General features: G+C 44.0%; 1 protein-coding gene across 1 annotated transcript; it reads right to left on the bottom strand.

Moving 5' to 3' along the window:
* Window positions 1–1,869: 1,869 nt before the first annotated feature.
* On the bottom strand, window positions 1,870–26,666 carry cyfip2 (cytoplasmic FMR1 interacting protein 2). Its single transcript, XM_075481023.1, has 30 exons — window positions 26,369–26,666; window positions 22,039–22,188; window positions 21,848–21,937; window positions 19,489–19,566; window positions 17,306–17,407; window positions 16,482–16,663; window positions 16,299–16,395; window positions 13,472–13,600; window positions 13,259–13,363; window positions 13,080–13,168; window positions 12,722–12,959; window positions 12,408–12,560; window positions 12,088–12,227; window positions 11,854–12,001; window positions 11,360–11,513; window positions 10,948–11,104; window positions 10,771–10,867; window positions 10,603–10,679; window positions 10,394–10,502; window positions 10,125–10,244; window positions 9,824–10,023; window positions 9,661–9,748; window positions 9,406–9,549; window positions 9,172–9,262; window positions 6,485–6,615; window positions 4,951–5,023; window positions 4,752–4,846; window positions 4,304–4,542; window positions 3,113–3,260; window positions 1,870–3,027 (listed from the first exon to the last, which is right to left on the bottom strand). The coding sequence occupies exons 2-30, from the start codon at window positions 22,153–22,155 to the stop codon at window positions 2,860–2,862; spliced, it is 3,759 nt and encodes a 1,252-aa protein (XP_075337138.1). The 5' UTR covers window positions 22,156–22,188; window positions 26,369–26,666; the 3' UTR covers window positions 1,870–2,859.

Consider the following 26,666-nt stretch of genomic DNA (forward strand, 5'->3'; position numbering starts at 1 on the left):
CGCTAACGATCCGCCGCTGAAATTTAAAATAAAACGTCATACGTAGCTTCACGTGTGCGTGTCCAATAGGAATCGAATCCTGGATGACGACATGCCCCATGTCCTATCAGTGTTGTGAGATTTTCAAAATAACCCCGAAGTTCAAATAAGGAGCAGAGTGGTGTAAAAAGTATTACTCACTGATTATGTACAATTTGTCTGTACATAGTGTTGTTGTTTTTTTTATTCATATTAAAAGTGACAAGTTGTAGCCTCGCTGTTTATAATTCCCAATGTATAAATTGAAAATCACTGAAAAGACTGATTTTATTTGTATATGCATATAATAATCAGGAAGAGTTTGGCACCTGTGTACTGAATGGTATTGTTATAAAAAAAATCAATTGTAGGTCATGGAATTAATGTCTGCTGACACGAGAGAGCTGCCTCGCCAACCACCAGAGCCTGTGAAATTATTTAAGAGTGACCCAGATCTTTAAATGAATATATATATATTTTGAAAAGCTATCAAAGGCAATTATTCAGTTTATTTTGTTTTAAAATACCACGGTACTGTCATATATGTGACTCCTGGAACACACCCGTATAATTTCACGTTTGGCTAAAACTGGACTTGACTGGATTAATTTGGATTGGATTGTAATAAATTGGATTCAGCTGAACTGAACCGCTTTATAATGAGATTGAACTGGACTTAAATTGAAATATATATATATATATATATATATATATATATATATATATATATATATATATATATATATATATATATATATATATATATATATATATATATATATATATATATATATATATACACATACTTCCTTTCATGGTGAAATGCCCCAAGATGACTTTTGTTGAACATTTTCTTTAATTGAATGCATTGCATGGAAATTAGCTCTACCTCAGAAAATCCAACCCGTGTGTGTGTGTAAAATGTTAGTGTTAAATGTATGTGCTTGAAAACCATCTAAAACCTGTTGCCTTGCATTAAACCATCAAAATGTATCCAGTTAATCTGTGCGCACAAATTCCGTGGCAACCCCAATAATACACTGGAAAATTTTCTCAAACATTTTTTTTTCTTTTTTTATTTCATGGAAATACAACATAATTCCAAATCCTTTGCAGGACTAATGTTGTACATTTTATATTCTTTTAATCCACTTTTTTTTTCTGTACTTCAAAACATCATCACTTGTACAACAATATCATAAACAAAGCCTCATGTCACAAATGGAGCCACTGATGACAATAAATTACGTCTGCCATGCTAAGGTTTCAAGATGACACATTGGTACCGTCGTTTTGACTAGATTAACCTTTAAATGAACAATAACTAGGGAGTTGAATAAATAGGATAAAAAGACACTTACAAAAGAAGGTTTCCTCATGTAAAACAGAGCAGGGGCTGATCACGAGGCTGCTGAGAAAGGGTGGCTTTTTTGCAATTCATTAGTTTCTCTTCAAATGAAAAACTTAAAGAGGGAGGTTTATAATTTGTAAACACTGCTAAATCTAAACCAAAAGTCCAACAATAGTAAATACTAACTATATTCCTGGAAACTGCCCTTTAATTAGTTTTGTCGTTATCATATATATATATTTTTTTTTTTTTTTCCTTGTTTGTAAGTGAGGAGTATTTCATAAGTCTGCTCATCCAGTCGCATTCAGACCAGGTTGGCCTGGTACAACAGTCTTTATACAACTAAGAGGTTTTTTTTTTTCTCCCTAATCTTGTTTTTTCTGTATTTTGACTTTAAAAGAAAAAAGAAACACATTTATTCAGGCGAATATGCGTGTGCTTGTGTACAGAATATAAAAATCTTTGCAACTGACGGAAGAGGGAGGAGGGGGGGTTTGAGGTTTTCAGTCAACAGCAGAGAGGCGAGCATACCAAGAATGTGTGAAACTAAAAATGCTCTTAAAACGAAAACAGCTACAACACTCGACACTTCACTTTGTTCAGCAGTGGAACTTTACAGTGGGGACTGGTACCAAATTAACTTCTGTGGTCAGGAGGCAAGAAAAACAACGCCAGGCCGTAGAGCAAAAAATAAAAAATAAAAAAAAAATAAAAAAGATGCAATCTGCTTCCATGTCTTCAAAATCAATCGAGGTGTGGAAGAGGTAATGAGTTAAGGAGCCAAATACATGGTGACAGAAACTGCGTACCATGGATGTGGGCACACCAGGTTATTGTACAAATGTCTGAAGAGACCATGGGTCTAAAAAGGACAGGCAGAGTAGTGGCAATGGGTGTAGCGGTGCAGGTGCTGAAATGCTAACAGCTGTTAACAGGAGCACCCAAAGATCTGCATACGATCGAGTCAAACGCGTTTGCACGAGTTTGCGCTTTATCTGCATTTTCCTTTTTTTTTTAGATAAATGTTTGCCTCGGTTCTTCGTTGACAAGTCTTTTTTTTTCTTTTTTTTTTTTTTAACTTGGCTGTAGCTTCAATATTTTAGGCATTTGTGTCAGTGGTCCAATGCACGGGTCAGCAGAAGGAGGAATAAGAAAAGGCATGCATGAGTCTGAGTAAGAGCCACTCGGAGAGTAAAAAAAGAAATGAAAGAAAAAATAATGAAAAAAAGGTGTGAACATACACCTCCACATCTGGCCTGGTCCACTTCTCTGAAGAATCCATAGACAGCATAATCTTAAATAAAGGAAAGAAAGTGTGATGGGACTCGTCTCCTGAATCTTAAAGGTGGCACAGGGCTGTTACGGTCACCTGCGCCTCTTAAAGACCAAACGGAGGCAGAAAAAAAAAAAAAAAAAACAGCACAGCTAAGGGGGGAATATGTGTGTTTTAGAGTGTGTGTGCGCGAGAGCTATCTATCAAGGCTTCTTTTTCAACAGGTGGTAGCCAGGGATTGGTGTATAGGTGGCTGGAAACAGCGAACATGCTCCACAGTGGAACTGTCCGTCTCCACCGCCTTCATGTACTTGTTGAGGATGGCAAATATCTCATTGTTGAGGATCTGGTACTTCCTGATGCGGTCCGCCATCTTCTTCAGGGGCTGGCGAGGAAAGCGAGAGCAAAAGAGGGATATCTTTAGATCACGCGTTTTTTTTTTCTTTAAGAGTAAAAGAGTGTGCACTCACCACATTCTTAATGATCTCGTCCTTGCCATCCTGCCTTTGGACTTTGAGCAGGTGGTAACAAAAGTCGAAGAGGTCAAAACGCCGCTGCTGTCCGAGCAGCACGATGATGGCACAGCCTGCCCAGTTCAGCCCGTCCCCGAAGCACTGCCTGGAAGGCCAAACACGCACAGCGCAGGTGTAAGTTTTCAGCAAGTCGAAAGAAGATGTGACAGGACTGCATAATTAATGGTGCAGCAGACGTTCACCTTTGTTGACACTAGAGTATCCTGTAATATCTAATCAGCCGCTGTTGTGACAGAGGAGAGCAACATGCGATGCTCTCTCTCTCTCTCTATCTCTGGATCCAAAGTAGGTTTGCAGATACGGGGCTTTGCTGGTTTTACCTTCTCATTTGTAGTCCTCGTAGTTAAGTAGAGCTACGTAAAAATGGGTTTTTCTCAAAAGCAGAATAAATGAGTACCAACAAAATTGTCTCCTTTTGCTATCCATCAACGCAGATTTAATGTGTTTTAGCAGCAAAGGACTGTTTTGTTGTTTTTTTTGTAGCATTTTAGGGTGAAACAAACAATTTTTTGGACTGCATTTAAGAGCGGCCCAGAGCGGCGTAGACCGACAATATACCACTTAAAAATGCGTACGAGAGGCTCCTGGTTTAGGATGGGATGTTCATTGAATAAAAAAAAAATAATAATAAAAAACATTTTTAAATCACCCTTGTCAGCTAAGTGTACCCTGTTGTCCTTTGCATTCGCGCACCAAATATTTAATTTTTTCAAATGTAATGCATTTTGCTTAAAAATGCCCAAATATGTGACAAATGGTTACAATGGCATCTGCACCACCATTTAAAGCAGAGCAAATAAAATAAAAATAATCACAAAACCCCGCACAGCATAAGCTGTTTCAACCAAAAATCTACCACAGGTAAAGGAGAAAAAAAAAAGTTAAGACTCCTGCTCCCTTTAGGTGACAGCAGGAGTTGCCCAGTCAGCAGCTGTTCAACAGATGCTGCCAGAATCCCTCACTTCCTTTTAAAAAACGCAGAGTGCTTCACCAGCATTCCTGCTTTTACCTCTTTGAAGCATAAAGTCTTTAGGACAAGTTAAATCTATCCACTTGCTGTGACGCCATTCTGCCACAGCCGCACATCTTTGCTGCACATTTCAGGATTAAATTCCAGCCGTCGCTTACTCTGCTGTGAACTCGTGCGTCCCTACGGGAATGCAGTAGACAAACTGCATGGCGCTCCACAGGCGGTGGAACTCCATGCACTCGTCGACGTGCATCACGCCGTTGGTTGGTGGAGGCCCACGCCACACCCCGTCCTGCAGGAAGCTGCGGATGCGGGTCAGGATGACCTCGAACATGGAGAGGCCGCAGCACAGCCGCTCTTTGGTCAGCAGGTCCCCCTCCCGCGCAATGGCAATTTGCTGGTAAAAAAAAAAAAAAAAAAAAAAGAAGCATGAAAAGAAGAATAAACATGAGAAAGATGCATGCTTTCTATTTTCTGCAAGAGCCACATGTGCAAAGAAAAAGAAAAAAAACACTTCATCGAGGAGAAACAAAAGGGTTTTATACGTCTTTGTCGACCTCTCCCACCGGTCAGTCCTCCGAAAGACAGAAAGGGGGTTGCACTTACCTGTGGGGTTCCCAACCTCTCAATCAGAGGCACAAGGTGGAGAGGGGCATACTTGGCTTCCAGCCTCTTCATCCTCACCTCCAGGCGCTCGCCCTCTGTTTAACACACACTTACATCACTTACAGAGATCCATTAAGTGTTAAAGGGCACCCATACTTTTAACAATTCCAAACTGTGAGAAATCTGACGTTTTGTATACCTTTGATGTAGACTCTGGGCAGAATGTTCTGGAAGGGGGCAGCATGAAGCAGGTCACATACTTCCTCCTGGGACTATGATTGAAGCACAATCAAATTGAAAAGACCATTTCAGTGACAAACCTCACACGGCTGGCTTTATAAACACCCTCACAAAGCATGCAGACACTCATGAGGTGGTTTTAAGTTTGCTGAATTTCTTTATTGAGCGCTGGCATCGCAGGTGGATGCCAACGGGCTACTGAACGCCGTCTCCAGACGACATGACGCTGGAGACGAGATCAATAGCTATGTGAGTGGAGGCCACCTTTATTAGGCTGTGATGACAGGCCAGTGTTAAAAACGTTACAATTTGTAACACTCGAAGCACAAAATCTCATGTCGTCTGGCTTTTAAGAGCAAAAGGTCACGTTTACAAAATGTCAATGTCTCGAAATGTCATGCCTGGTGCGTTTAAGCTACGGGAAATTACAGGAAAACTAACGTGCCGAAGCGGTTGTCATGGTGGTTGTTAGTGAAGGCCAATAAATCTAACTAAAAGCGGAAAAGCAGCATTTACGAACCCCCGACTGAAGGGCCACAGGCGGGAAGAGAGAGAGCCGAGCAATGACAAAAACAAAGCAAGACACACAAACCTACACACTTAAGAGGCAGACGCACACGCACAGCAAATGCAGTGGCAGAAATGATGAAAAGAGTGAGAGCGAAACAGGGTTACGTATGCGGGCATGCAGAAGTACAGAGCCGAGCACGAGAACCTACCAAGAACCAATCAACAAACACACCGTCACCTCACCTCCATGGAAGATAAGGACATTAGGATTCTGTAATGATTTCAAATAGCTCCACGTGTGTTTACACTTTGAGTTAAAATTGTCCCGATCAACGGTGAAGAGGCCGTAATTTGACCTTGATGACAAAAACAATATTTTCACTCGATTCCGTGTGAATGTGAAAAGATATAGCCTCAGTCCGTCTGCTTCCATGGCTGTTTGGAGGTGAAAATGTGTGCATCAAAACTAACACTAAATGAAAAACTAACAGCCTAAATGAACAAGAAAAAGAGGGGGGGGGGGGGGGGGGGGGCATATTTGGTCGCTGTTATCGTGATACCAACGACAAGAATCCTTACCACCTGTAGTAGTAGCCAGCGTGTAATGAAAAATAAGAGTTGCATTTCAGGGAAAAAGCATCAAAGATCAAACACACAGACTGGGAGCCTGATAGTTTCTGACCACGCTATTTGATTTAGGGACTGAGTCAACATCTTAAATTGAGCTGAAACCTTTCCTCATAACAACACGGCAGTCAAACAGCTACATATCAGTGGTCCTGTTCACTAAAGTGTGCTCCGGAACCATAGAGGGGAAAAAAAAAAAAAGGAGCACTTATAAAACCAAGACTTAACAGAGACAGCGTGGAAAGAAAGTAGAGAGATCAACACAACCCCTTAAAGAAGAGGGACATGGCAACAGGAGAGTAATAATAACATTAGGTTATTAAGGGATTTTTACACTTGCAAAGGAAATATCCTACCAGGGCTTGTTCGATGAGCAGGCAGAAGAGGATGGCGTTTCCAACCTCCCTTAAGCTCTGGAAGACATCTGTCTTCAGCTCTGCATACTCAATGATATCCTTCAGTTGGTGGTGGAAGAACTCCAGGATTCCTGGCGTGGCACAATTTGAATGTACAGCTATGATACCCTGCTCACCAAATCCACCTTTAATTAAAAAACTGACTAAATCTACAAGGTCCGAACGTCAAACGCCAGCTAAGAAAGAATAGTCTAACATTATCTCATTATCTTACTGTCAATCTATTGCTAACAGGATGAATTAGGTTGGTGTCAATGGGTCCGTCCAGCGTCTCTGACCCACATTCAGTGAGAGAATCAGGCCCTCACAGCAGAAGACAGAAGGATCATTAACTAATGGCAATAAGATCACAGGCTGTAAGCCAGGTACAGAACGCCACGTACAGAACGCCACGTACACAACGCCAGGTACAGAACATCAGTAATCTACAGATTACTAAACCTCAAAGGGATAATCCATTTGAGCGACTGTAATCTGCACATGCAGCTCAGGCAAAAATGCATGGATACAGGTCAGGAAATACACAAAGATGTAACACCACGTGGAGGTGAGGTGAGACGCAGTTTGAGCCTTTAAAGAGCATCACTCACTGGCGGGATTTTTGCTGTCTGCATTGCATTTTGTTTTACTTTTATCACTATCAGCCAATCCAAAACGTTACTTCAAAGCAACAGAGGTGCCACCTCCCCACTGTGCCTCCTACAGCTCTCTAAAGCCGTAGTTATAGTTGACGCGTCTGTCACGGCGGTGGCGGACCGTGACGTATCAGGCCTGACGCTTCCCTTGAAAAGACGGCGCAGCGCGTTGTCGTGCACCAGTCGATTTTTGTAACTTGGCGGCCCCAACAACGACAGACCGGATGGACCAATGTCGTTGTCCAGTGAGGAAGTGTGTTTGTACAGCAGCTGTACGAAACTGCAGTGAAACAGCACAGGGACCACGTAAACTCCCAAAACTCGTGGACAGAGATTGGGGAAAGAGGGAGAGTTCTGTAAGAATGTGTGGGAGAAGCTACGGGACAGATACGTGAAGGCACAGAAGAGGGCAGAGACTCTGTTGATGCCGAGGGCTTCAAACCTTCACCTCTATTAACTGAATTAAAAAATTAAAATGATCCAAATACTGCAGCAGTATCATTAATTACAGTATTCTTGCTCTTGACAGTGGCATTGTTTTCTTCTCCACTTTCGTGGTTGTAGAATAGCGGTAACCTTAAAGTAGCAGCGCCACCTCTGTGACGGAGAAAATTGCAACTACTGGCGCATCGACTTGCGCCACTATATATTGCGGGCACGAAATCGTGACGTCATCAACACCGCTCGCGCTAGCAGACGCGGCAACCATGCTAGAGCCTTTACATTCCTACAACTGTATTTGAAAGGGGTTCACACTGGCTGTTGTCAGCAGTTGTTTTGTTGCTTCACAAAGTCATGGTAGAATTTTATTCAAGTACTGCTTAAAGTTGCAAAATCCTGGCAGCAGACAAGAGAGGCCAGGTTGTGCATGACTCACTAAAGAAATAAGACAAAATGGGGATGGAAATGCACGACATCAATGGAAGTGTATTGATAAAAAAAATAAATAACTAAGACATACACTTTAACATTCATCTTCTGACTAAGTGTTTGTACAGATTTGTGGTCGATTTACTGTGCATTTCTTATTTGTTGTTATATTAGCATTTAAGCCTCGTGTGAAACTGCAAAAGAAAATCCAACATCATAAACTGCCTCACTCTAACTCTTTGAATTCCGTTTCTGTTCCCATTATTAGATTCCATTTCATGTTCGTGGATATATAAAAAAAAAAATGTTCGAAGCAATAAAGGGAAAAGTTACAAAACTATCAATGAGAACACCTACGTTGTGTTTCTGGGTGCACTCTACTGCACGTACGCTAGCCATTTTGACTGTAAAGGTATCTGTGTTGCCTCATGCAGCAAATATGAGCACCCGTATGTAATACTCACAATGGTCAAAAAGTTATGTGTAGAATGCTATACATTCTCATCCTCTCTGGTCACCATCTTGACTATGACCAAGTTGTAGAAGGGGAGAAAACACAGATCAATTTGCTACCAGTATGAAGTGGAAACGTTATCAGGGCTAATGCTAATGCTAATGCTACTGCTAGCTACTTTAAAAGCAGTGGTAGGTTTTTTTTTTTGTTTGATTTTTTGATTCATTTTCGTTTAAAGTTTTGGCCGGTAATAGCATGGAATTCATGGTCAAATGTGAAGTTCAACATCTCTGGAAAGTGTCCAACTTTGTCCGGGTTGATTTTGTTAAACACTACCCTGGTTTGAAACATATGCTCTACATACAAGGAGTGGACATGGAGTTAGCATTTTACTTTTGCCATCTTGGTCCGTTTAGAGCTAAAAGTAACCATATTTGAACAAGGGGCATTTGTTTGAGCAAGAGAGTGATGTTTAAAACTTGACTTAAAACTTGAGTTACGAGCACACTGATAAGAGGAAGTGCATCTAAATCACTTGTGGGAAAAAGGTAGATTAAAAGAAAAGAAAAAAAGGGGGGGGGGGGGGGAAACCCCAGTCAACACGATAAAGACATCTAGAATATGAATGTCATGGAAACTGGTAACAAACACCTGAAACCTTAGCTCACCTGGGGATCCGTACTCATGGCGGGGTAGGCGGCAGATCTTGGGCATGACTTCTATCAGAGTTTTTACATACTGCAGTATGGTGCCCTGTAACTGCAGTGATAAAGAAGATGGATGGATCACAACAAGAGAAGGGTAGAGAGGGCACAAGGACAAGAATAACAAGCGAGAGAGAGACTCCCGGCGCACTGAGGGGAGGGAATGTGTTTTTAGGGGTGGAAAATGAAGATAAATACCAGGCTCTTGACAATCTTAAGCAGCTCCTCCATCACTACGGCAATGCCTTGGTAACCGAGGAGGCGGCAGATGGTCTTGAAGTGAGGTGGGCCAACAAAGTTTCTGTAGGAGCTGTATATGTGGGAGTAGGCGATGTTCAGAGGCTGAGAAGAAAAGAAAGAGGGAAGATAATGTATAAAAACAGGTTTTCTTTGACGCGGAGAGGCTGAAGCTTTTATGAAAATCTGAATACAAATCACAAAAGAGCATTATACCTTGGACCCATACAAGTAGTAAGGCTGTACATTGGCTGGCTTGTCTCTTTGAGGCTCCTGGGTGAAGGGAATGGCTGTGCGTACAAAGCTGAGGGGAGCACAAAGGACAGTTACACGCAAAAAACGCTAAATCACACGAGCAGGCACGCGCCGTCAAACTGACCGATTTGTGGATCCGTTGTAGCAGTAGTTTGGTAGGAAATCGAAGTTGAGCTCCCAGAAGACGTGCAGCGTGATTCGTCCGTAGGGAGCAGAGACGTTGTGGTTGGCCTCACGAAACATGGCGTCGAAGCTGTCCAGCGTCAGGTGCTTGGACAGGAGCCGGTGGGTAAGCCGGTTGATCTCAAGCAGCCACTCTAACTCCTGTCCAGACGTGAGAAAGCAGAAGAGGAAGAAAGATGACGGAGGTGGGGCAGGAAGCGGAAACAACGGGTCTTCGTTAGCGTCACGAATGATAATCTTACCACTATGGAGGTGAGATCCTCACTCTCAAAGCGGCTGATGGCATGGTCCAGGGATTTGTACATTGCTGCTGAGATCCTCTGGGTGATTAGGCGGTTCAGGTCGATTGAGCGACCCAGCAGCTGAAAAGGTTCGGAAAGAATGGTTGCGAATTAGTCCAAAAGATGAATCACGCTCAACATAAACAGCCAAAACATAGAAATGCCTAAACAAATGAGCAGAAACCAAAAATGACAAATACAATGAGCAAAAGAGAATGGCTTGGAGGTACCTGTACGTGTCTCTGTTTGAGCAGCGTCTCATAACGGTTTGATGGAGGGTAAGGGATGATGACGCCATAGTTTTTACACTCTGCTCTGAAGCGCTTGTCTAGGAGGACACTGTGGAGGACAATGCATTCAGTTTAGGAGAAGTTCAGAAAGGCTGCCGCAATAGCTGCCAATGACTTAAAAGGCAGTGAGAGGAGGTCCCTTTTTCTACCTTCCAGCCATTGCTTTGTAATAGGCAAATATCTGATCTGCCAACTTGTAGACGAACTGATCAAAGCAGAGGTTGACCTGAGGACAGGAAAAACACCAACAAGTTTGAAAGGCATTAAGAACACAGGCTGAGCCATTAGGATTTAAAGTGGTGCCCACTGAACCTTACCTCAGCCTCAATTTCATCATATAGGAACTGTTTCTTGAACTTAGTGAGAGCATAGTAGGCACTGTCGTTATACAAGTCTAGAGGATACAGGACGTATCTGGAAGGGAGAGGGTGGATGTTACAAAGCTGCTTGTGTTTTCAAGGTACAATGTGAGTTTGTCAATCAGCTGGTCTTACTCCATCATGGAAGGCTCCTTGGTCTCCAGGATGTGGTCAGTGAGGATCCAGGGCATGGACATCTCAATGGGGAACTGGATTCTGCGGCCCATGGTCAGCTCCAGGAAGAACTCCCTGAACCACAACTGGGACAGGTCGCAGCACTGCTGCAGGGCCTCTGAACAGCAGAAAACAGAGAAGAAAACACACGTTGAAGGAATTGCTGAGATGCCCGGGCACTGATGAGCGCCACAGCTAGTTTGGAAACGCATCAGCTCACTTTAGTATGATCTGTTATCATGGCAGCCATGGCTGCTTTTGTTTTGAAAGTCCAAAACATCGAAGTGATGCACAATGTTCAAAAGTTCTTTCCCAGATAATCAAACCTAAATTATTGATTCATTTGACGTCTTTGTTGAGATTTTCAACTCACCGCTGAAGTTAAGCAAGTGCGTAAAGAAGAAGGACTGCTTATGGAAGTCTTCTATGGCCTGCACTATGGGTCCATCAAGACTGCTGCGAAGAGTCTTCTTTGATCCACTTTTATCTGCTATCAGTGACTCCAGCATGGTGCGCACCATGTACAGCTGCAGAGAAGGTGGAAAAATAACCCTTATGACACATGCAAGGAGAAGGAGAATGCTTACATTCCTGTGTAATGAAGCATTATTGGACACTTGCCACCCACGTTTTTAAACAAGATCATTATTTTCCGACTGCATTTTTTTTTTTTTTTTTTTTTTTTTTAAACCCATCCACCACTGCATTCCGACTGCATTTTGCAAGTAGCAAGAGGTTGGTTTCAAAGAATTGGAAAGTTCATATCTTTGCTCTGAGAAACTCCAAATATAAAAGGGAAAAAAGCCTGAGTGCAAAGAGGAAAAGGAGTATGTCCTCAGTGAATAAAAGCCCTTTTCCATGTCTCACCTGTGTGCTGGAGGGTCCCACGGCTCTACGAGGCACCTTGATGTCAAAACCTCCTTTTGGGTCTTTCTCTCCCCTCAGGCAAGGGTCATTTGGAGGCTCTCTTGCTCCCTCCCAGTCACAGACGGTTTTCCGAATAGCCTGGAGAACACTATAGAAAAAGAAAAAGAAAATTAAATATAGATAAGACTGACAAAAAAAAAGGGACAGTCTGATGGATTTTCTTGCTGTGGTTACCTGATGAGCACATTCTTCTTCTTGCGCACAGCCTGGCGCAGGGGTTCTCTGAGGGTCATCTGGGCAAAGTCCTGCAGGGCTGCGTAGATTGTATTCCTGATGGCCTGATTGAACACCGACTCCATTCGACCCATCAGAACCTACACAGCACATAACACAGAAGCGTCCTCCTTTTTACCATCATCATGGCTGAGGACCCTTAATCCGGTACTTATTGTTTACATTTCTGGCCAGATGAATTTACACTGCATGCTTAAAATGTCCTTTGACCGCCATCTGTTGTGAACATCAGGGAGAAAATGACTTGTATACGGTTTTACCTGCAACCCTTTGATCATGGCGATGACTTCCACCAGGGCAAACTTCTCCTCGCTGGTGTAATTGTAACGCGTGGCGCGTTCATACTCTTCCGCTGTCCCCGGACAGTCCTTGTTACAGAATTTATCGGTGGGATGGACCAGTTTCCACGAGTACTGAGACAGACAAAGGAGTCGTATTAATAGATCAAAACCAGAACAATCAATAGCAAAGCCACAAAACGTTTCATACCTCTAAACCCACACATATCGACTGTGGGGCAGAGCATTCTCCCTGCCCCACCTGGAAAAACAATCAATCAACTGCCTTCACTCACAACTTCCATGACGTGCGTGCTCCACTTGGACAGCAGCTGCAGACCCCTCAAAGACAGGTCAAACAGCTCCCTGTACTCTTCGTCTGACTTCTGGCTGTCCAGGCCGGAGCCCGTCACCACTTCGCTGTTGCTGTAGCGCGCCAGCTCCGAGATGAAGCGGATGTGGTCGTCCCTGATCTGCACCATCTGTTCGCACAGGTTGTACTGTGGCGAGATGCTGCTCTGGGTGCACGTCCACCTGCGCGCAAAAAGGAACGGCGGTAGAATAATCTTTTCATTTTGCTTTGGGTTAAGGGCATTTGTTTGAGGAGACATCCCACAGGAAAGAATCAGGAGAGCGAGATCTGGGTTCTCTTACTTGGACTTGTTTTCTTCATAGTGAGCACTCGTCTCAATGTAGCGCGACAACTCGATCTGCATGTCCCCAAACAGCGGCACCACTTGAAGCTGAAAAAGAACGAAGGAACACCTCGCAACACGGTTTTGCACAAAAAGGACCTTGCTGATTCAAAGAGATAAAAGGGACAAAAGCCTTACTTTGAAGAACTTGTCAATCTTGCTCAGGTTGATCCTCTTTTTGGCATCTAGTTTGTAGATATTACTTACGTTCCCATCCATCAGGTACAGACCAAAGCCCATAACCTGTCACACAGGAGGAGGTTTGTTTAGAATTGGAAAGAAGACACCAGCTAAAGTTTTTATTTTTGCTTTTTTGCCCATGTTATAGGCTGACAGCAGATGAAGACTTACCTTAAGCAGCATGTGTTTCTCACTGGGTGTCAAATACATTTTGTTCTCATAATAGTCAACGCAGATGTTGACAATATCTGCCAAGAGTTCCTCATAGCCTGGAATCACCTCCAGCTGTTGGTGCAGGCACTACACAGAAAAAAAGACGGGAGGGGGGACAACCTTCAGGTGACATGAGGCCACATTTTTCCTCATACATGAAGTGGCCTGCAAAAGGTGAGACATGGGTCAGTCTTTCAGCTCTTGTGACTTGGTGACAGAGCCTTTGCAGCAGTGGCTCCCACTCTCTGGAGCTCCGTTCCTCTGGAGCCTGAGATCAGTGGACTCTGTGATCTCTTTGAAAAAAGCACCCGTCTTTTTAAACTTGCTTCTGATTAGCTTTAGTTGTGTTTTTATATTTCTCATGTTCCATGTATTTCATTGTGAAGCACTGAGATTTTTACCTTGAAAGTTGCTATATGAATTAAATGTATCTTACTTTACTTAGAGCAAAGCCTTCAGCTTGCACCTCCTGAGGTACTCCATCGTGGATACTTTGGTATGTTTGGGATCGTCATGCTGTTGTACTAAACACCCCATTTCATCTTCAGCTTTTTGTGCCGAAGGTGAGATGTTTGCTTCCAGGATACAACAGTCAGTGGGGTTACATGGCACTGAAAGGATCGGATTATTGGCTAAATTACAATAAGAATGAGTTGCTCCTTATTTGAGTAAGGGTAATTATCCTTGGATATATGGCAGTGAATGAAACGAATCAGATGCACAAAGCATGTCATACTCCGATACGATAGGTGGCGCTGTACCCATTTAAACTATTGCTTATAGAGCTACTTCCGGTTGACTGCTTCACCACCAACAAATCAAATGAAATCATATTTATTTGTATAGCACGTTTCATGTACAAACAATTCAAAGTGCTTTACATCAAATAAAAGCATTGCAGCAGGGATAAAGAGAAACAAATAAAATAATATAAATGAATTTAAAAACATATAAATATATTTAATGAATTTAAATTTGAGTTTTTTTTGTTTGTTTTTTAAACAACAACAAACTCGGGCATTCGATAAAATGGCGAACGAAGAGCAAGATAAAGATATGTCCCTCTGCATTTCGTGTGTGATGAGCTGCTTATTGCACAAACGCGATGCACAACAGGGTATTCTCCATCGCGGTGTTTGTTTCTTTACAACAGTAATATCGTCTCTTCCGACGTCCGGTTCACGACCCCGGGAAAAAATCTCGAGCATGCGCAGAACGTAAAGTCTAATTCACCACGTGCTTCACCTGTCGACAAGCACGTTCATTTTGACTTTCAACCGAGTTATCTCGGGGTCTTAATCCGATCGCGAGTAATCTGATCCGATCCAATTTCTTGTCAGATTAAGGTGTCTACATGCACTTAATAACTCAGTCTTATTATAATTTAGCCAATTATCCGATCCTTTCAGTGCCATGTAACCCCACTGAGTATTTAATGGCATCCATTCTTCCCTTTACCAGGGAAATGTTCCCTGGGCCACTCGCTGCCACACAAGGCCCAAAGCATGATTGATCTACCCCCGTGCGTAACTGTTAAGGCTGAGTTATACTTCTTTTTACTGCCCTTGCGCTTTCTTCTTGCGTTTATGTTAATGGCTCGAGACGTTTATACTTCATTTAGCTTTGCCGGCGCTTGCGTGTGCTGCGTGACGATTCACCGCCAGGACAGTAGGTGGAGTAGCGGGTTTTTTCAATGACAAGCCTACTATGATGAAAGGAAATTCACCGCCAGGACCTCTTCGAGTGATTCATGCTTCTTCTTCTTGTAAATAGCCGGTATTTTGTCAGATTTTCAACACCTTGGGGGTCTAAACGACTACTTTCTCGCCTGAAAATGTTTCAAATGTTGCTAAAGTTATATATTTACAGAGTTTATAACTTAAGGGAAATCAGCTTTTCAGGCTGGCTGATTTCGGCTCGGACAGGAGTGAAGTGCACTGTGTGTAAACGCTCTGCATGCTGTCAGATCGATGAGTATGCCGTTTTCAAGTAGTAGGCTTGCGTCTTTTTCTTGCGTGAAGTTTAGAAAATTGAGGTGACACACGCAAGCTCGCAATGGGGGGGCTTGCAACCGCGCAAGGGCTTGCGTTTCTTCTTGCGTCTTGCTTTGCGTCTTGCGTTACCGACTATAAACCAGGCTTTAGAAGTTTTCTTCATTCCGCACTTATTTACTTCTTTTTTTGCTCACTTTTTTTCTTACTTTATCAGTTATTTGCAAACTTCTGAACTTCTTTGTTTGATAGGTTCTTTTTTTAATTTGATTTAAAGGGGACTGTGCGAGCCCTTTGACATAATATATCCAACAGGGATTTCCTGCAGTTATTTCACGTTTTGAAGCATGAACTAATATAGTTCAATATATAGAAGGCAAACTGTCTTCACAATCGGTTTAGTGTCACGTGGGCTCTAAATATAGTTGTTGGAAAAATTCACAAGATGATACCAATTTAAACAAACAGGTCAGCCATGTTGTTTAACTGGTGAAATATTAGTTTTGATTAAGAGAAGAAGGTTTTTTTTAACCTATAAATCCTTTTCTATTGCAAGACCACACAACATGTCAACAACTAGACCTGCACTGTGGCATCTCAAGTATACGGCCAGTACAAATGGGAGTCATTCGTCCACATGCTTTGCCAAGCAAATAAAGTTCCTGGAGTAGTAGGACACTAGACGTTTGTGAGCTGAATAGTTACCACACGCTGAATGCATCTGTGTAAAAATATCATAATTCTCATCAAAAGGTGCACCGAGGGAGGAAAAAAAAAAAGAACAACAAACAAACCTGAGTGATCCTGTTGTGGTTGGCTAAAAACATGGAGAGGTTCTGGGACTCCTGGATGGACTGGGGGTCAGCCATCTTCCTCAGGAACTGAGCTGCCCTGAAGGCGCAGGAGGACACGGGTTAGTTTGCCTCGGCAGAGGAAGAAAAGGCAGGTCTCCATTTACTTTGCACGTGGCTCAGTACCGTTTGTAGGCAGAGTGATCGTTCTTGACGCTACACTTCATGTTCTTGAGTTCGTCCAGCACTGCAAACATGTTAATAAATTTGCCCAGAGTGAGCAGATAGGCCTCCGACACGAAATCTTTCCTCCTCTCGGCATGGCACAGGCGCTTCACTTCACTGCAGAAGCGCTCTATGGCTTTCCGCTGTGAGAACACAGAACAGGAAATTGATTACTGTCAATGTAATCAATGAGGAATATATCTTCTAAAGGGAAAGCCCGACCCAAAATCAAGTATGTGCATTTTGCCTCTGGCCTGCATTCCACTCATCTACCGAGACTGTTTAGCTGTGAGCTGTGGAGACGGTGTCCACAGGGAAGTCTCGTGGTGAATAAGGTGGAACTGAATCACGTCAATTGGTGCTCAAAGCTACAAAACCTAAACAAAACAAGAACATTTGCTCATCAGCAGCATCTCAATTTGGAAACCATGTCTCAGTTCGTCAACAACATCCACAAACCTCGTTGTGAGCGTTTTTTAAACGAAGGAGTCAATTTATGTGAACCAAATTAAAACCTTCGGCTGCACCACTGAGCAGAAGGATGATGTGAGGCTTGTGTTTGTAACAGCGCAAAAGGATGTAAAGAGTAATGGAAGCTTCTTTGGGTGATGTGTAATTCTACCCAGAAATGTGACGATGAGACAGCGATCTTGAAGGAGACACTGAAGCCCACTTCTTCTCCTCTCAGCATGATTTGGTTTTCTCTTAGCTGTGATTTCCGTTATGCAAGTTGGACTTTTACCCTTCAACTAGTCATTAAACTGAGGGATTAAACTGAATCTTACCTGGAAGTACATGAACTTCATGAGCTTGGTCACTTCAGGCTCCAAAACCTCCACCGTTTTCTCGTAGATCTCCACTCTGTTGGGCTGCTCGTTGCATTTCACCTAACAAACACAAGATGGAGCCATCAGACAGCCTCACATCAGAGCAGAGCAGGTTCAGTTAGGTCACACACAACAATAGCTTTTTTTTTTTTTTCTCCTCCTACAGGTTTGAAAAACAAAGAGAAAAGAAACACCCAGAGGTTTTCATTGTTTTCCCTCATTATATTCCCCATATTGTTACAAGTGTTTAAGCTGAACATGTCGGCGTGGGAGGGCTACCATCAACATCACTGCTGTAATTACCATGTTATTTTGCACAAAACACTACAACACGATAGACCTGATAAGGACTAAGTGTTTTGCCTGACTAGAACCTGAAACACTTCCAAAATTGTAGCTGTCAAAACAAGTTAAGGCAGAGCAGAGGCAAAGCAACAGACCGCTGAGCGTTTGAGTCAGCAACCAAAAGTTTGGCAAGCCACATTTCATGATCAGCAGCTCCTCCCAGGGTAGCACAGTTTCATAAGATACGTCTGTGGGCTTATTGCCCCGCAGCTGGAGGGGCTCAAACAGACACGAAAAGATGTTTTTCTTTAGAGCAGGGCTCCAGAATAACATTTTTGTGCCAGAAGCACCGGTGGCGTGAAGTGAAAATATTAGGACCACCAGCAAAGAATTTAGGAAGAGCCATTTAAAGGTTTAAAACGTTCACATCTTATTCATAAGATAAGAATGTGTTGCATTGAATTCATGTTGATTTAACCACTTTCCATTCCGGTAAAAAAAAAAAAATAAATAAAAATTCTAAAATGCCTTTCCATGGAATACCCTAAGTAAACAGATAACTGTTCTGGAACCAAACAGTCAAACACTTTTTTTTTTTTTTTTCTTCCCAGCACTAAGTGTTACTGGGAGTGAGCGAGGGATGCTTCATGACACAGAAAAAGGGGGGAGAAAAAAAATGAGTCCTATTTTGTAAACCGACGTGCAAAGATCGCTACAGTTGTGGGTTATTAGATATGTTAAAGGGAGCCGAGTTCAGGCCTCGTTTTGGCGTTGACGAAGGTAGTCCGGCTAGTTGGCTGGGTCTGCACGGTCTACACAGCACGCAGTGATATGAAGGGAGAGAAAATAGCGGCAAGCGATTGTGAGGTCTGACTTTTTCCTGGAGAACGATTTTGTGATGCAAATGTATTACTCTATTGAACGCATATTGTTTTGAGAAGCAAAACGCTTTATTTTTGCGACCCCAGCCAACTAGCCTTCATCAACGCCAAACCGAGGCCTGAACTCGGCTCACAGGACGCAGCAGGGGGTAAGAAAACGGTCATAAATGATATTGCTAATATGGGATGTCATACAGCTTCATGTCAAATAGGCGAACCATCCCTTTAACATATTTGCACAACAACTTAATGACATATCAAGGCTAAGTTCAAATCTGACACAGACCCGACTCATCGCCGAGTCTGCAGAGATTTGACATCAGAACCTTGCGGCAGCCATGTTGCTTTGCGGGTTAGCGTGAGGGTTAAGGCTCCATGTATACACGAGGGAAGGTGGGGGCCGTGAACTTTCTTGCGGCATGGACCGTCTTGGCTTTTATAGCCTGTGGAAACATCGTGGCAACTCGTGGAGGTGTCAATCAAAAAGCAATGAAGCCTGACCCATCTTTTGAAATATTTGCATCCCGAATGTTGCAACGCTGCATACAGACATTCTGTATACAAGAGATTCTGTTCCTAAACAGTTTTGGGCCACGCAGAGAACAGCACATGAAACCCCATCAGATATTTGGGGGGGTGCAGCGTCACAAAGGTGTTAAAACTTGTGAAGCAAGTGGGAGTGTAAAAAAAAAAAAACTAGCTTTACATTCTTGGTTTCTCACAGATGACACTCATAAACCCTTATTTCAAGGTCATACTGCGGTGCCTTGTTTGAACATTTTTGTGGTACAAAATGCTACTAAACACTTGAAGTCTTGAGCCCTGCTTTACAAGCAAATTCAGTTATGATCATTGGATATAGTCTTAGCCGAGTTTGCTTAAAAAAAAAAAAAAGGAACAAAAGAACAGAATAAAAAAGCTAAATTCAAAGAAAAGGGATGCATCGATAAGAAGGTGAATAGGCATCTTATCAACCTGGGGAATGGCTCTGGAGCAGCTTCTCCACGTGTAAAGCATCACAGCGTACTCGTGTCCTTCCTCCAGCATCTCATTCTGCACAGATTGACAACAAACAAAAAAAGACTTGTTATTTAATCATGCAAAGCTGTAGCAATGTTTCTAATGAGGATTCACTAGTCATCCTCTGTCAAGAATCTTTCACATTTCCATGAGTTTTTATACGGGTTACAAGACATGCACTATATTGCCTCATCAGCCTTTACACACATTGACATCCCATTCTTAATCCATAGGGTTTAATCTGACGTGGGCCCACACTTTGCAGCTATAACAGCTTCAGCTCTTCTGGGAAAGCTTTCCACAAGGTTTAGGAGTGTGTTTGTGGGAAGTTTTGACCATTCTTCCAGAAGGGCCTTTGTGGGGTCAGACACTGATGTTGGACAAGAAGGCCTGGCTCGCAGTCTCCGCTCTAATTCATCCCAAAGGTGTTCTATCGGATTGAGGACTCTGTGCAGGCCAGTCAAGGTCTTCCACACCAAACTTGCTCATCCATGTCTTTATGGACCTTGCTTTGTGAACTGGAGCACAGCCATGTTGGAGCAGGAAGGGGCCATCCCCAAACTGTTTCCACAAAGTTGGGAGCATGAAATTGTCCAAAATCTCTTTGTATGCTGATACATTCAGAGTTTATTTCACTGGACCTAAGGGACCAAGCCCAGCTCCTGAAAAACAAGCCCACACCATAATCCCTTCTCCACCAAACTTTACACTTACAGTCAGAGATGTACAGCTCTCCTGGCAACCGCCAAACCCAGACTCGTCCATCAGAGTGCAAGATGGACAAGCGTGATTCGTCACTCCAGAGAATGCTTCTCCACTGCTCTAGAGTCCAATAGCATTGCACTTGGTGATGTATGGCTTGGATGCAGCTGCTTGGCCATGGAAACCCATTCCATGAAGCTCTCTATGCACTGTCCTATAGCTAATCTGAAGGCCAAATGAAGTTTGGAGGTCTAGCGATTGACTCAGCAGAAAGTTGGCGACCTCCATGTCATTTTACGTGGCCTACCCCTTCGTGGCTGAGTTGCTGTCGTTCCCAATCGCTTCCACTTCATTATAATACCACTGACAGTTGACTGTGGAATATTTAGTAGCAAGGAAATTTGTTGCACAGGTGGCATCCTATTACGGTACCACGCTGGAATTCACTGAGCTCCTGAGAGCGACCCATTCTTTCACAAATGTTTGTGCAAGCAGTCTGCATGCCGAGGTGCTTGACTTTATACACCTGTGGCCATGGAAGTGATTGGAACACCTGAATTTAATTACTTGGATGGGTGAGTGAACACTTTTGGTAATATCGTGTTTAATGAGCAAAATCAGCCATCAATGCCATTGCCATTACTCAGGATGACTGCGCAGGTGCTAGCCACTAGCAACTGGGATTGGGCCTGGATGGGAGAGCGGGCACTATATACGCCAAAACTGGGCCCAGAGGACTGAGCAGGAGCAAGCTGCTAACCGCAGGTCCCAGACCGGATGGAGCGAGCAGGATGCTTGTGTGGCTGGGGCAGCAGGTGCTAGCCTCAGCTAGTGCTGGCCAACTTCTCCTTGTAACTTGCTCTAGCTTCCAGATTAGCAAATTTAGAGATCCCCTTTCACTGACTGATGAAAAAAATGCGTAGCATTCCACCCAAACCACTGCAAGGTTATGCGAGTTGTTTTTCATGGCAAAAACTTGTTCAGTTGTTGGAGAACAACTTTTTTAGCAAATTCATAACTACTGGAGTGGGACTGCAAAGCTTTTTAACAACACGGAACATATCAAACGCCTCAGATGAGTCATTTGTTCCCAGACTTCATGAATATTTTAGGTGGGGTGCATTTCTTCCTCTTTGAAATAGGTGAGTGTTCCCAAAACAGACTGGCTTCAACCTCAATCAGACTTCCTAATAAAAGACGGTTAAATAAAGCACTACTTCCCCTCTTTGCTAGTCAGCTCACATTCTCCATTCATTCACTGTCAGAGTAAAGAACTTCAGCACTTTACTGCCTGTCTGACTCAACAGTGTGTGAGTGGAATGTGTCCATATGAGTGTGTGTGTGCATGTGTGCCCTGCCAATAGTCATGGCAAAGTCCTAACAAAAGAGCCAAAGCATGATCAGTTCACACAAAACGTTTTTCTTTAACAGCGTGCGGCTGAAACACTGAAACAGGAACAGAAAACACCCAATTTGGAGCGAAAAAGAAATCATTCAGGTGGTTAGATGTAAAAAAAACAAAATGATAGAAAGACTTGACATGCGTTTCCCCTTTTTATTTTCATTTTATTTTATTTTTTTTCGGTTTATCACACCAGAAGGCGGGTCTCACCATGCTCGAGTGGACTGTGGCCTGCTCGATGTAGCGGGCAATACCGGTCACAAATGCATTCCTGTCTTCAAAGTTGGTGTCAAAATTGGCCTGCGGAAAAGGAAACAAAAGAGTCAAAGGGGCGCATTGAAAAGATCCGAACAGCTGGGGGATTATGGTGGACGGTGGCGACAGCGTGTGCGAGTGTGTACCTGGTACATGATCGAGGAGGGAGGGGGTTCGATGCATGGCTGCTGGTCCGGCAGTGGCAGCTCCTCCAGCAGGTCCACGTTGGACAGAGCATCCTCCAGGGTCACGTGGGTCGTCATGGTAACAAGGCGTCACTCAAACAACACCCCGGTCTGAGAGACAGAGAGGAAAGAGAGCCAAGATATGACATATGAAGAAGGGAGATGACCGATGGGACTGTGTGTGCTTCAAAACAAAGACCGCCCCCCCTCAACTGGAGATACTCCACATCAGGGAGTGCAGTTTGATAGATTATCATGCTGGGAATAAAAAAAAAAAAAAAAGAGGATGCAATTGTACCACGAACAGCTGAAATAAACTGCTGTTTAAAACCCATCTAAAGAATGAGGAGTTGACAGGCTCGCATAAAGCTTTGGGAATTTTAAAAAAAGATGCAGAATAAGTTGATCAAACTAAAGAGCGAGCGGACAGTTTCACAATCCAAACATGTGTTTTACAGAGATAAAGCAGAGATAATGCTTTTCAGTTGCAGCAGATATTCTCTTGACATGTCCAGACAGCTTAATTTCCTCTTCGGAGACTTTGTTTAGGCTTTGTGGTGCAGCGCTTGTGTCTGTTCATCCTGCACCTGTGTAACCCTCCCATTTCACTGTGTGACACACAGGGGGAACTAAGGGGTAAGAGGCCCCTCGCTGTTTCCTTTTTGGCTTTTTCGTTTGACTGCAGGCACACTTGAAGCATGCACTTCTTGAAATGCCAAGATGTGGAAATGTGGAGCGGCCTGGCGGTGAATGACATTTTGACGAACGCAGAATGTGCCATCTCACAAAGGCAGCCGATCCGACGGTAAATTCTTTGAAACTTTACGCAATCGGGCGTTTACGTCACTCAGCCCAAAACACTGGGTTACATAAACGAACACCAATACTTGTTCACCCCATCCACATGGCTTTAACTGACATTCACCACGACACACGCGCTCCAGACTGAGCAACAGTGCCATCACCTCATTATAAAACCTAGCTAAGCAGTGCTGGAGCTCCCACCGCCAGTATCATGTGTCGCTGGTTTTACATTTGACCCGGCAGAGAGGGGCCGACAGCGTCGATAATCAGCTTAATATTCAAGGCCAGAGACGGCGCGGGGAGAGCCGAGAGGGCCAGAGGACGGACCACACAGAGAAGACGGGGATTAAACTCTCCGCTCGTTCGCATCAAAAGACAAGGAATTCACACGAGGGCCAGAAATATGCAAAAAAAAAACAAAAAAAAAAAAAACAGCAGATCGAAAAGGGCCCATGTTAGTCCATGCAACGATGAGCCCACATCATCAACACACTCGGACGTGTTGCTGATGGTCACATCTGAATATCTATTACTGTACTGGTGGGTGGGGTTTCCTGTTATATCAAGCTGTCAAATTCAACTCACACAAAAGGGTTGTAATGTTGAAAATAAACCACACGTCCAGAAGCTAAAATCAAACAGCTGAGTCATTAAACAGCAGCATGACACACACAGACAAATACATCATCGTATGGATTAGAAATAATGAGATATAATGAATCAGAGGTGAGGTTTCCCTGCTGGCATATCTATGCTGCTCCTCTCTGCCATGATGCACACAAATATCTCAAACTGATGGCTTTAGATAATACACGGTAGAGAACGGGTTCTTTGTGGTATACAGTACAACTGATACACTGAGAGTCATGGTTCTTTGACAGAGCCTTTTTTATTTCTGTTCTGTATTCTAAAACTTAATGAATAGGAATCTTTTTACGCCACAGGCAGCGGGAAGGTTAACTCAGCAGAAACCTGCACATTTTCAGGCCCGTGTCTGCAGACCAATGGAAGCTTAGGATAAAATGTCAGAGCCAACTTTTCGCTCTCATCTACTGTTAAAACCTTACGATGTTTCAGGATTTGGTTGGCTTCTATCAGCCGTTTCCCGTACCCTTTTTGCCCCGTAGGCTAATGCTGCTTTACAGCATGGATGCAAATGCTCTCCGATTCTTTTCAAACTTGGTTGGCGAAATAAGGGATTTGTCCAGCACAAAAACATGCTCTGTGATAGCAAGCTCCCATCTGTGCCTGGGAATACAGACGTAGTCTAAACCCCGGATTGGCTGAATAAACTTTCCCACCCTATAGCAGCCTGTGCTCAATGGTTGGTGTGTCCGTCTATGTAAGTGTGTATGTGCATCTCTACAAAGCAAAGGGCCCCTTCATTCCCCTCTGGGCACTTGGTAACGAGGCTTACTCCGTATCAGACTGGAATGACTAAAAGTGACGTCCAAACAGGACGACTACTCTCTCCAGAACTCTCCCCGGTCAATTTGAAAAGTACGACAATGGTTGCATCGAGATCTTGAATCAGACAGCCAAATGTTGGCACTAAGGCATGGAGATATGAAAGTGCTGAGACCTCCAAACCAAACCGAAAACAAGATGAGGATTGTGATGGAGAGAGCGTGAACAAAGTAAACAGAAGAGGAAAAACCATGCCCAGAATTTGCTGCTACCCCTTTTGCCTGAGAACAAGAGTAAGTGTGTCAGCTCTAGTGTCACAGCACTGAATGGGATCCCCCCCCCCCCCCCAAGGCTAGCTTTGAATATACGTGCTCATCCTCACAATAAGATGTGATCGGACGGGCAGGGAGGAGGGACAATCGTGAACATTTAGACGCACACACACACACACACCATCACGTACAAGCACCTTCACATGCACATAGCGGCTAGTTAGTGGTGTGTTCAGCAGCATCTGTGTGTTCTGTGGTGTGTTGGCATGTGCAGGAAGCATGCCGGCGGCTGCACTTCGCAGGCCGATTGCCATTTCAGAGACCAGCAAAACTGCTGCCGTCTCATGGTTCTTCTTATGTCACGCTCTCCTTCTGGAGGACTAACAGCGGACGCCACGTGAGGAGGGGAACCAACATTGGCTTGGCTTCATGACAAGCACCTGGCACGACGAAATAAATACTGACAGCTTAGATTTTGAAGGGATGCATGGTGACAAAAATAAGGGAAGGCCCGGAACTGGCAACGACACCAGTGGGGTTTGATGGCTGCACATTTGGCAGCATCGTCTACTCCTGCTTCCCCTTTCTTGGGCTGGTGTCATACCGCAGCGTCTCATATTATTTAAGTTCAGATAATAAGTGTGAAAGGCAGTAACAGTGCTACTGAATATTTAATGGGAAGATATGGCTTTTGCAACACTACTTTAGTCGCTATGGAGATGGCACAAGAAAAGCTCTTTCGCCACATCACAGATGTCCACGTTATTCTTTCTTCCAACTCATGTCATATTTCCTCACCTCACTAGAAACGGCCTGCAGAGAAGATTAACTTTATTTCTAGTAACACTCCTAAAATGATCGTGGTGGCTCACATTTTTTGCACGAGCATCTGCAGCCAGTCGTTACGTATCTGTCTGTGTGTGTGTGCGGGGGGGGGGGGGGGGGGGGGGGGGGGGGGGGGGGGGCTGAAAGGCTGCTTTACAAGTTTACAAGAGGTCGAATCTGAGGCGGATTTCATGTTTCATGCGAGTGAAGCACCAAAAGAAGAAAAAAAAAAAAAAAAACGCTGCACAGCCTGTGCATCAAGGCGTTTGTTTGAAACGGAAGTAGGCGAACCTGTGATCGGTTACAGGCCTGCATGGCTGCTGGTGGAATGGCTGTGAAAGCGTCTGCAATGCTTTCTATGTGGCCTCTTGGTCGGATGGATCAACTGGGGGGGGAGGGGGGTTTGAGGGGTAAGGGGGTCCAAGATAGAAAAGGCGAGAAAAATAATTGAAAAGGAGTATATGTCCTTTCGTGGAATCGAGGCATCCGAACGGTCATAATCACCATCTATCTTGTCATGATGATCTCTTTCATTTTCTCTCTCTGTGTCCAGCGACGAGCTGCTATCGGCTCGGAAAATCGTTGAGCTTTACGTGCTCCATCATTGATCTGTGCACTTGCTACACAGGAACCCTCTCCTCACCCCACCCATCTCAGTGTGAGCTACGATGCCGATGGAGGCTAACGGGGATCCCATTCATGGTTCAGAATAACCCGAGGCGCTCGGTCCGCTCCACGCACGGCCATTTCTCCTGGATCTGTCATTTCACTGACATTGTACAGGCAAATAAGTAACGGAAAAGAAAAAAGGATAAAGAACGAGATGAGGAGAAGGAAGAGGGGGGGCGGACACACACACACACACACACACACACAGACAGACAGCACGCCAATCTCCAACCATCATCACTACCCAGCGCACATCCCCAGCCCCGCTCATCTTCAGCGCTGCGGCTGCATCCATCGCTACATTCTCCACATACCTGAAAATTACATGTCCGTCCGGCGGGGAACTGGCGGGCGGGCGGTGTCGCGGTCTGCGACGGCGATCGACGATTTCTGTATGCTATTACTTTATTTTCCGTCTTCTCTGCCGACTGATGCTCCAGTTTCGCCCTGTACCAACCCTGTGCTAATCCACCCCACACAAAGAGCAGAAAATGGCTGCAAGTGCATACTCTTAAAGGGACAGTGACAGTGGGGCGATGGGTGATGATGAGGGGCCCCCCCGACATGTTGATCTCGCTCCTCTGAGCTTTCGTTGCTCTGTGCTTAGGAGCC

This window comes from Odontesthes bonariensis, chromosome 13, assembly GCF_027942865.1.
Source record: "Odontesthes bonariensis isolate fOdoBon6 chromosome 13, fOdoBon6.hap1, whole genome shotgun sequence".
In the NCBI taxonomy this organism is placed as follows: domain Eukaryota; kingdom Metazoa; phylum Chordata; class Actinopteri; order Atheriniformes; family Atherinopsidae; genus Odontesthes; species Odontesthes bonariensis.